The sequence below is a fragment of the Watersipora subatra genome, chromosome 8, assembly GCF_963576615.1.
Source record: "Watersipora subatra chromosome 8, tzWatSuba1.1, whole genome shotgun sequence".
Taxonomy (NCBI): domain Eukaryota; kingdom Metazoa; phylum Bryozoa; class Gymnolaemata; order Cheilostomatida; family Watersiporidae; genus Watersipora; species Watersipora subatra.
The window spans coordinates 63522420-63534816 of NC_088715.1; the positions used below are offsets into that span (position 1 = coordinate 63522420).

The window sequence follows — 12397 nt, forward strand, 5'->3', positions numbered from 1 at the left end:
GGACCATCTGAGTGTGAAGTTTAGATGAAACACAAAAATGTAGAAACACATGCGTTCACGCAGACTGACAGACAGACACACATAATGACAAAGTGGAATTTATTAATATAAATATACACTGAATGCAGTCACTTTGAATTAGTTCATCTACTACAAAGGCTAACGTGTAATAACATACATGGGCACAGTAGTCTTAAATTCTATAAATTGGAACTATTATATTGGTACCTAATACAGCTGTTAATGGAATTCAGAACAAGTTTATTGCTGTGCAAACAAACGATTACAGGATAAACTATACATCGCTACAATAAAATGACTGTTGCAAAGACGGGGCTATTCCAAGCAACTTCGGATTCTCAAAATTATTTCATTATCAATGCTTACATACAATAAACTAGGCTGTCATTCATGAAGGCTATAACAAACCTTTGCAAAGTGTGTTTGAAAGTTTGTAGTAACTATTCTGAAGATAATTATACTGTACATAACTATACAGTATGTAACTATACTGTACATACTGTAAAACCTCTATTTAATGGCGCTGTATTTTTCAACCCTTCTCTTATAGTAGCCTGTGATTAGAAGTTACGTACAAATAACAAATGGTGCTGTATTTTTGACTAGCTCGTCAAAATCTTGGGAAGGTAAACTCCGAACGAAAAACAGGCGAAGCGATGCAAATGCTGCCTAAACATGTATTTCGCGCTCTCCTTCGGAGAGCAACAACAATGCTGTAGGCCTCAGTATTTTTGCTAAACCATTTTTCATATACGTTAAAGTATCGGACCGAGTTAAACAATGAGCTACTATTACCGTAAAACCTGTATTTGAGCGCCACTATTGGGAAAGGGTTGAAAATTACAACATCACGCTCTAATCGAACACTATTTCTATTTGAACGCCACTTCTAATTTACCGCCGCTATTTGACATTATTAATTTTTACGAACCCATAATGGCAAGGGAACCCATAATGGCAAGGGATCAGTAAAAAAGTTTTTACAAAACCGTACTATTAATGGCTCGATTACTTCAAGAACAAAGAATTCGTTTGTTGTTTCTGTTTGTTTCGAAGTCAGTTTTCCAACTCCAAGTCTATAAGCTTTTTCGTAGGAAACTTTGATTGCATTAACACAGAAATAATCATTAACTGTTTCAGGCTAATAGTAGTTCCTTTTTTAATGCGGTCATGATACTTGGAAGTTTGTGAAAAATGTTTTAACATTTACGATGGACAATGTACTATTACGAATTTTGAGGTTAACATTTTGTGGCTACTTTTATTACAGGTGGTTTCTCTTTATTTACGCTAGAAGTTTCTATTAAAAATGGCATCAAGTAAAAGTTTCTGTCTGCTAAAAATTATTTGGACATTGATATTGACTAGCTCAACTGTGCAGAAAGACGTGTTGAAGTCAGAACACATTATGGAAGGTATTGAACAGCCAGAAGAATATGAAATGGTTTCAAATGAAGGCAACAATCAGATTGCAACTGACCGAACAAACGATGCTAATATTTTTGTTTTTAAAATATTAATATTTATTTTAAAATGTTAATTTGTTTATGCCACTTTCTTACTGATCACTTTCTATTATGGATCACTTTCTATTATGGGTTCGTAAAGATCAAAGAATGCCAAAGTGGTTGTCAAGTAAAGGTAGCGTCAAATTAATGGGTGGCACTCTCTTTATCAATCCTTTTCCTGTAGTGGTGTTCTATTAGAGGTAGCATTCAAATAAAGGTGGCGTTCAAATAAAGGTGGCGTTCAAATAAAGGTTTTACAGTATGGGTACTGTATATGCAGGTAGCCTCAGTCATTTCAGGGAGTATCTAAGTCTTACATACTAGTTAGTAGTACAACTTCTCTACACCAGTCAGTAACTAGGATTACAATCTATGTACACTAGTCAGTAATTAGGAGTACAAGCTCTGTTCACTAGTCAGGAGTACAAGCTCTGCACACTAGTCAGTAATTAGGAGTACAAGCTCTGTACACTGGTCAATAGCTAGGAGTATAAACTCTGTATACTAGCCAGTTAGCAAAAGTACAAGCCTGCAAAGATAGCTAAAAATGGTTCAGAAATCATAAATGTTTGAGTCTCAGTTATACTAGATGCTGCTAATCATCTATTTGGTAATCAACCTAAACTCACAGCTGCTACTGTCTGCAGTCATATAAATACATTCATTAGCAATAATCGTGCTTGAACAATTGACATGCAGGTAAGAATGGCAATTTCTGGAGTAATTGCTGAAGATTGCTCTTTCTCAGCACGCACCCTGCCTTCTCCCAGGCATACATTGTCATATTGAAGTCTCCGTCTCATAGAGCCATATGAGAGCTTAAACGGTCACAGACCTGTTTGTCTTTAAGTAAACACTAGATTCTAGACAGGGAATGAATAGTTTCTCTCTGAGCGCATCACTTGTCTTTATAACGTAAATAAAAGGCGAATATAAAGATTCATAAATGCTCAGCATATACTTGTTTGCATAAATCTATAGGTGAACCCTGCAAATTTCAAAGTGTTTCTGTCACATATTCATTTTATATATAAATTTGACTTTTCAGAAAGTACACAAAGGCAACAATCTTTACTGTAATAAGAGCCGTGACCGACCGTTCATTTGTAGCATCTTCATATACTTCCGAATACTCCTCTTCATAGTTAGCTGTATCACATTCCTCTTCATACATGTAGTTAGCTATATCCCTCTTCTTCATAGTTAGCTATATCACACTCCTCTTCATAGTTAGCTATATCACTCTTCTTCATAGTTAGCTATATCACTCTTCTTTATAGTTAGCTATATCATACTCTTCTTCATAGTTAGCTATATCATACTCCTCTTCCTAGTTAGCTATATCACTCTTCTTCATAGTTAGCTATATCGCTCTCCTTTATAGTTAGCTATATCATACTCTTCTTCATAGTTAGCTATATCACTCTTCTTTATAATTAGCTATATCACTCTTCTTCATAGTTAGCTATATCATACTCCTCTTCATAGTTAGCTATATCATACTCTTCTTCATAGTTAGCTATATCATATTCTTCTTCATAGTTAGCTATATCATACTCCTTTTCATAGTTAGCTATATCATACTACTCTTCATAGTTAGCTATATCATACTCCTCCTCATAGTTAGCTATATCACTCTTCTTCATAGTTAGCTATATCACTCTTCATCATAGTTAGCTATATCATTCTCCTCTTCATAGTTAGCTATATCATACTCTTCTTCATAGTTAGCTATATCATACTCCTTTTTATAGTTAGCTGTATCATACTCCTCTTCATAGTTAGCTATATCACACTCTTTTTCATAGTTAGCTATATCATACTCCTCTTCATAGTTAGCTGTATCATACTCCTCTTCGTAGTTAGCTGTATCATACTCCTCTTCATAGTTAGCTATATCACACTACTCTTCATAGTTAGCTATATCACACTATTCTTTATAGTTAGCTGTATCATACCCCTCTTCATAGTTAGCTATATCATACTCCTTTTCATAGTTAGCTATATCCTACCCTATCATGGCTAAAAGCTGTTTTGAAAGTGAACATTATAAAATAACTCATTACCTCACATTGCTGATAGATGACATTCACATCACTTCCGTTAAACTCCTCTGCTGTGAAACCATAGACTGAACGTTGCGCATTTGTGTCGTAAAAAACAAGAATTGTCTCCCCTGCTATTACTCTAGCATACTGGAGAAACGCCAGAGCCAACAGGTAAAGGGAAGTCATCACAGCTGCCATATTATCCTCTGAAACATGATAGTATAGCAATAATGAAAATATACTGAAAGCCTTCTAAAATTGTATCAAGTTTCCAATACTAGAAAATGTTAAATAGATCCAATATGAGTAATTACGGTAGATCAGGGTACATGCCCAGGGTGGATACTCTAAAAGAAACACCCACCTGGCTAGGCTCACACTTGGATATTGTACCCCTAATCACCTGGTTGGTCATTTTGAAATACACCCCTAAACACTGGGAGTTTTCTAGAGGCGCCCAGGTTCCACACCCCGCTAAACATCCAATATGATTCAGAAGCTATAAAAATAATTTCCACTAGGCCTATAGCATGTGTATCCCTTATGTATCTAGGGGAACACCTAATCAGGCCAATCAATGAAAGAATTCAGCAAAACTTAATAAATTTTATTTGGGACTCACAGTCATAACAGCCATCTATAATGGGCATGGGCCCTTGCACTGGCTTGGCTGTGGAAACCCCCCCTAAAGTAGAAAATTCACTGACAGTGCCCCATGGTCTGAAAACACCCCCTAAAATGTGATTTTGAGCCGAGCCTAATGAGCCTTTTGGGGAAGTATCAACCCTGGGGGTACATATTAGGTGTTCAGATTCCAACTGAGCATTCCTCATTATTTAAAAAACATAATGATAGCTTTAGAATGTTTCTTGCTTGCAAAAGATGACAACAGGACTTGCGAATGATGCGCCAGAAAAGTCTGCGCAAACTATTCCAATTTAAACACTTTCTCCCTTCAGTAATTTCTGTTTCAATTCAAGCTGTTTCGAGTGCGCCCTATGACCTCAGGCGTAAAAATCCATAAATTATTTAACAAAGTGCCTACAAAAATCAGCAGCATGTGCATGTCGGTTGAAACACTTCACGATAGCTCAAACTTCTACATATGCATCATCCGCACAGTGGGAACAGTTAATTCTGATGACTTTAATCGATCTGCAGGTAAGTTGAGGAAAGTAGCTAGTATGGTGGTGCTGCCACTACTGGTGCCGCTGGTGCCAGTGTAACAGCAGTATACAAACAGCGTAGACAGACTGTGATACTACGAGTATAATACCATAATATAATAACATATCATACATAACATACACTAGTCAATGAAAGATGATCAGCGTAGCACTTGAGACTATTGATGAAGGTCTCTAAACTTCAAAGACCTTTTACGCCTTTGAGTTTGAGACTTGCTTAACAATGGTACAAATGTTTCTTGTAATCTTCGTAAAGCGTTCGTATTCAGTCAAGTCTCATCAAAGCAATCGATCTATTAAACTCTAAAGATATGAGTAAAACTTTCAACACCAGTTGATATTTTCAACTGTTTTATAAGCATTGTAAGAATCTTGATGTAGAGGAAACCCTAGATGTACATGTAGATAGAAAGCCTAGATAATCAAGCATCTAACCATTTTTAGCGTGTTTAATAAGCTAAAAGTTCTGTCTGGCACCTCGTCTCTGATCACAAATGGAAGCTAGTTTTAACAACTTCCCTATTGGGTCATATGGATTATTTAAAGTATATAAGGGTTAAGTAAACACGAATACGCTATTTTCATCCGAGTTTGGTGATTTGACTTTACCATGAGAACTTCTTTAAATATACCATAAAAGTATTAAAAGGATTATAACAGATTTAAATGAAGTGTAAATTATCACTTATCTTTAGTGTTAAAAACTAAAGCAAACAAAGAAACCTTTCAAGGAAGTCGAAGCAAGTACTGCTAAGCAATACAAATACAAACACGTTCGACCATCAGCCAATAAGAAATTTTAAATTAATTTTTCAAGAGAGATCACAGTACTACCAACTACAAAACCTGAGTTTTTGTAGTTGGTAATACTGTAAAAAGTTTATATCAATTTAAGTTACTAGTAAAGTTGTATTAAATTTACTAGCAAAAATTTTATATTAATGCACACTGGTTATATTTCAGTTCATGCGAGATATCAAACAAGTAGTAAATTTATGTGACCGATCAGAGCAGGCTAACTAGAGGTATAAATTATTTTGTCTACAATGGTGCTAAACGAGCGACAGCAGAGAGTAACCAAAGTAGAATGATTGCACACTCAATCCTAATCTATTATAATTGGATGACAATTATTACTCCTAAAGTGCAACATTCATGCTGTGTAAAGAGAATTATGGGTACTATTTATTTGAGGAAATGATCTAATGCATTTCTATTGTTTTCACTGAATAAATTGCGTTCAATTGTTTGATATGATGAGGCCTTGTATGGCTACTTACCTTGCAAATACTCATAGAAGGAAAGTCATGGAGTGAACAGTAATTAGGATATAACAATACAGCACAGAGGGGTTGGCTATAATGAATCAGCGAAACTGGAATGTCCCCGTAGAAATAAATATTGAGAATATGTATAATTAAATGTATTATATTAAATCATCATTCTAACCCTATTCACAATCGTTCTTATTGTTTTTTTAGTCCATTTCAAGAGAAAAGAGAATATTGTTTATCCCAGAGGTTTGACAAAGTTAGCCTTCGCATAGCTCTCTTTTAACATGTTTTCCTATGTGGGCTTCTGCAGAAATACTCATAGTAGTAGAAATGTCTTTCTTAGATTTTAGAAAAAGTTACCATGTGGTATTGTTATCATTTTTAGACTTATAAGTAGGTGTAATTTTTATTGGGAATGGTAATCATCAAAAAAATGATACTTTTCATTACATGTCAAAAAAGTCTTGACTTTTAAAGGTGAACAGAGCGTTAATTCCTTATTGACAATCTCTAGAATGTTTTGCCGTCAATTTGGTGTTTGACAAATATGTGTATTGGGTGTCAGAGATTGCGTCGCAGTCTAGCAGACACTAGGTCAGCACTAAGGTCAGTATTCTGTCAATCTCTACATATCTGACAATATCAATCTCTACAAAGCTGACAAACTCTACTGCTAGTATCTATTGTGAAATATTCAACACTCGACCGGACCGTTATTCATAACTTAAAATCCGATGGCAATTACGAGACTGTTGTGATAATAAAAAGGTGATAAGCAAACCACCAAACCATCGACAGTCGTCATGTTGCGCAGCGCGGGACCTTCACACGCTTAGCAACCACAGTGTTTCTTCAAAGCAATAGTTAGTCAACAAATTGATGCAATGACCTATAGAACTAATTCAGTGAGTTAATGAATGGCTTGTTGATAGACTTCTGGTTTTTCGACTCAGTTTCCACAAAGAACCATATTGATCCGATGTGCACTAAACAAAGTTGTATTAGTAATTCAGCTAACTCTCACAGACTCATAAAAAAAGTAAAAAGAGCTTAAGAATTGTTCCCTGATATGAAATAGCCTAACTTTTTTCACAGGAAACAATTCGGATATTTCACATTTGAACCTTATTATTCGATGCGCATAGAGTAGCTTTGAGTGAGACATTTTTGTTACAAACTCTCAATGGGAACTCTGTGAATGTATATAAATCCACTAAAAGGGAATATAAATAAATCCACTGAAATGCCACAGTAATAATCACTAAAATAGCCTTAGTTTGTGGGTGGTTGGAAAGTGGTTGCTGTTGAAAATATGCAACATGTATGACGAGCATTTTGACTGCATAGTAGCCCTATACACTCATCAAGATGGTTTGAAACGCTGCAGTCTTATAAACAACATGACAACTAACATGTTAGGAAGCTTCTCTAGAATGATAGTCGTCTCTCAAAGCCATGCACATCTGATGATGGAAGTGGTAGGGCAAACCAGGAGAGCCCTAACTTGAAGTCACTAACCAGCATGAGATGCTTCCTCCAAACTTTTAATGTTTTTGAATTGCCTATATAACTATGCTAAACACCTTCACCTACTTAGGGTTTTTGTGTATAGGTTTAGTCCCAATAACTTCATGTAAGTTACCTGTATGTAATGATCTAGATACTATTATCTGGATACTATTATCTGGATACTATTATCTGGATTTAGTCCCACTCACTGAGTTATCTGGATATAATTATCTGGATACTATTACTTGAACTGTGCTTGATTTTAATAGTTAATATTGACTAGCGGGTCCATGGAAGTGTTACGATACTTTTAAAAAATTCATAAGAAATCTACTTAAGAAGACTATTGCTGCGGTCTCTAGAAACTGTACGGTTACCAAACTGCCAATCTACAAACAGTGGGTCAAACACCAATTATTGCCTGTATTTGCAAATTTGTTGCCTTGCTTGTTTTTATCATTGTTTTTTACAACAAGGTAATCTGTTAATATAGTTTTATACTAAACCTTAGTGTAAATAATATGTTTATTAGGATTACGAGTCAGGTAGCTTTCATCCGACTGAAAGCTCCAGTTTCTGTGACTTATTATATTCACATATTGTTTTAGAGGATTTTTAACATTCTAAAAATAGCACTAATAAAAACGTGACTAAGCAAATGTACGAGTATGCTACTGTGCAGTCCTAAACAACATTGTAGATTGTGAGTACTATGAAAGAATGACGCTGCTAGAGTCATATCAAGCTTAACAGGATATTCCTCAGAGAAAATAACCTTCTAGGAGAGACGCTATAGCTCTTTTATGCTCCCTACCCGAGTTAAAATTGTCTCCTTAATCGATGCTTTAGTAATGAATTTATGATTAATGATTAATGTCTCTCAGTCTCTCAGTTACATGAGCAAGACAAAGCCTCCCTTTACAATTAAAACTGGTAGGTTTGTGGAGGAAATATGATGCAACCAATGATCGACTTTAGTAAACACTAGTTACAGCAATTTCAATCCAGAAAACGTAGAAGGGAAAGCCTGCAGCTGTCATGCTATCTCTAAAGGTGCTACAAATAACAACCTACAGCATGGCAAATAACAAATACACTTTGATATTATTTACAAACAAACGGCAGGAGTGAGCGTGTGCTCGAGTCAACAAGCGCAGACTCGCAACAGTCACACTTGTTGATAACTAGTCTCCAACTCATAGAGTACATTCTTATCAACTCGTGAGTTTATTGGAATATCACCCTTATTAGGTACCCTGGTTAATGAGAGCATGTCCCAATTTATTGGAATATCACCCTTATTAGGTACCAGGGTTAGTGAGGGCATGTCCCAATTTATTGGAATATCACCCTTATTAGGTACCAGGGTTAGTGAGAGCATGTCCCAATTTATTGGAATATCATCCTTATTAGGTACCAGGGTTAGTGAGGGCATGTCCCAATTTATTGGAATATCATCCTTATTAGGTACCAGGGTTAATGAGAGCATGTCCCAATTTATTGGAATATCACCCTTATTAGGTACCAGGGTTAGTGAGGGCATGTCCCAATTTATTGGAATATCACCCTTATTAGGTACCCGGGTTAGTGAGAGCATGTCCCAATTTATGAGCACCCTTTTTTTCAATTAAGCCTTTCTGTGTCAACATGCATGTACATAAAGCGGATATCTCGTTGCGAATGTTTAGAAGTGATAAGGTTTATGATCATTTCACATATATGTAGAAGGGAAAGTAGATGAATAATCTCTGATGAGGCAGAATAAACTTAAAGTTATTACCCCTGTTACTAATGCACATACTCTTTACTATAGGGCTCAGCTTTGACTTTTCACCAAAATTACTTTTAGCTATTCAACAGTTATGGATATCAGCTGTTATATTGCTGATGTATTATACAGGTATTTTACAGGTGCCATATTGCTGATATACAATTATACAGGTGCCATGTTTATGATATATATATATACAGGTGCCACACTACTGATGTCTATGAAATATATATATACATATATAAAGATGCTATATTACTGATATATTAATATATAAAGCTGCTATAGTTGCTACTCTCTTTTTAGTCTTGACAAACCAAATAAATATCTGAAAGCATTAACAAATTACTAGCTGATAAATATGAAATACTAGAAACTCAAGGACTAACTCTAGAGGATATATCAAAATGATCAAAGTACCCAGTTTAGGTATGACTTTATCGAATGAGCTTCTATGGTTGGCATAAAACTGCACTTATTAACTTTTTTGTACCCTTGAAACATATTTACAAGTACATTAAATTATACAGTATACTGTACGAGAAATGTGGTGCAAATTATATCAGGTACTTTGCCATGCATGCATAGAACTGTGCATGAGAAAGATGGTAGAGCACATAAGCAACACTACCTAATAAAATTTTTAGCTTATAACATTGCGGATAAGGACGCATGACCTTAAGACTACATTTACTTGGGTCACCAATAATTGCTGGCATTTGCTGACTAATTCCTTGCAGCAACTAAATGACCCAATCAGCAAGAGAAATATGTGCATTAAAACTAAAATGCATATCACAATATGGCTGCTTACGTAAGTGGACGTTTGCAAAAAGGAATAGAGCAGCTTTTACGTTGTGCATTAAAGAATCTTTAAAGACAAAGGTATATGAAGGAGAGAGATGAGACCACACAGGTCAACTTAAAAGGTATATGAAGGAGAGAGATGAGACCACACAGGTCAACTTAAAAGCTATATGAAGGAGAGAGATGAGACCACACAGGTCAACTTAAAAGGTTTTATGATGTATAATGGCCAAATGAGTCTTGGGAGACATTCTCTAACCATGACAATAAATGCACAGCTTTGGTGACTTACCTGAATACGATGGGTATATCTAGGCTACTGCATGTGTAAGTGGCTGCTCTAACTGTCTTATTGAACGCTGCTCACGTCTCCACTTCTATACATATAATGAATGCTGCCTTTAAGGAATAGCTCTATCCTTCAATTGAATTGCTTGACCATTAAAGGATAGGGCGATACTGTCCGCTCCTTTGTATCACCACGAGCTTAGGAACAAAGACTACAATAAGCCAACATATTGATAACAAAATATTGTTGGAAATTTTGCCTTGGCTACTTGCAATCGATGAGTTTGCGATGTGATGCTGGCCTCACGTGGGTCTTGCAAATATCATTTAGTAGACGATTTGTTAATTCTTTAATAAAATATTTGCTTGTGAAGGCTGAGCTCATTATTCGGGTTGTTCAAATAAGCTTTAGCGCCATCAGCAGGGAACTCTGCTGTCGTTTATTCCAAGCCTGCAGTAACATGTTTGATCTAACAAATTAGTTTTTCGTGTCAGTTTTAAAAAGACAGTATTAGGTTTTGGAGTTGAGGCGCCAATTGCGCAGTTAGAATTCAATCCGAACCTCATAATACAAATATTAAAGTCGAAATACTAACAGAACTGAGATATGTGATTGGTTGTTATGTAACTTTATGAGTAGCTTTGACTGTTAACACTTTTTAATCATTAATTTTGCATGAGATGAGGTTGTTTGGGTTTGTATCATATTTAACCTTGATTTGCATTTCTTCGGAGTTGTAATATTCAAAATCTGCTGATGATGGCGTGGCTTGCAGTAGCACAGAAGGCTGCACTATAATAATAATAATTGGTGCATCAAAATTACAGCAAGCAAAATGCCGGTTGTATATATGAAGCGCACCATCTAGAAGTGTTATATATAATAAATAATAATATATATCATACAATATAATTAATATAATATAGTTCAAATAAATAATTAAAATATAATTATATAAGAAACACAATATAATTACATATCATAACATATATAAGATATAAAATATATTAGATATATTTATATCAGATATATTTATATCAGACAAAGATTAGGTATATATATTTATATATATTATGGTATGCAATTATTACAATTGTATTGTTATACTGTAACAAATTGTAGCATTGTTTTCTTTAATTGATTTTTTATCACAGTAAATCCTTCGAGTAGTTGCTTCCATACAAATATGGTATACCTATGGTATACGAAAAGCAATGCTCTTTGTACCCTAGAACGCCTTTCAAATCGAACATGTTTTGTGATCTGCTTTTTTCACTACATTACCAACATGCATTCCTAGATTATTCATACAAAGTTTCTTGAACATCATTAGATGTGCTACAACTCGACTTCAACAGAAATGGTAAGCAGTTAGAAACAATCAGGTGATACCAAAATTAAGTATTACTACACCCTAACTAACAACTTGTACATGCAATAAAGAGAAACTGTCAAATATAGTAGAAGGAACTAGCCTACCTGGTCAAAGTGACTACACGCAAACATGAAAAATGCTATGAAATGAAACCATCTAGCTGCATCTTTAAAAGCAGAGGTGCTTGCTTGTAACCTAAATAAAGGACAACAGACAAAAGTCACTGGCTAGTCTGTGCATTCATAACCTTGCTAAGCTCAATCAATAAAAAGACCCCTACACATAGCCATCTTATTGAAAGAGCACCGGCGTCAAAGAATGAAAAAGAACTATACCTACAGAGTAGACTAGAAGCTATCCTCCTGCTGTGAGATGCCCTTAAAAGCCTTTCAAGTCTGTGCATTATCTATAGAATTACGTTCCAGCGAGATAGTGGCACAGAGTGAGTGCTTCTAGCTGCATTATTACCCGGTATGCTTCAGTTTTTCATTAACAACAGCGGCTTAATCTGCAATGTAACATATCATTAAGGAGTTTTGCAACTTTTTGTTGGCCCGTACAACATAAAAGGCCATATGTTGTGTTAGCAGTACGGCGTTCATTTGATA

At 35.3% G+C, this 12397-nt stretch overlaps 1 protein-coding gene across 1 annotated transcript in view; it reads right to left on the minus strand.

Moving 5' to 3' along the window:
* LOC137401641 (uncharacterized) overlaps positions 1–12152 on the minus strand; it is a 47044-nt gene extending 34892 nt beyond the window's left edge. The window contains exons 1-3 of the mRNA XM_068088090.1: positions 12129–12152; positions 10418–10625; positions 3596–3783 (exon numbers count right to left, since the gene is read on the minus strand). Of these exons, the coding sequence (XP_067944191.1) occupies positions 3596–3775 (180 nt within the window). The 5' untranslated portion in view covers positions 3776–3783; positions 10418–10625; positions 12129–12152. The remainder of the gene's footprint in view (positions 1–3595; positions 3784–10417; positions 10626–12128) is intronic.
* Between the last annotated feature and the right edge of the window lie 245 nt (positions 12153–12397).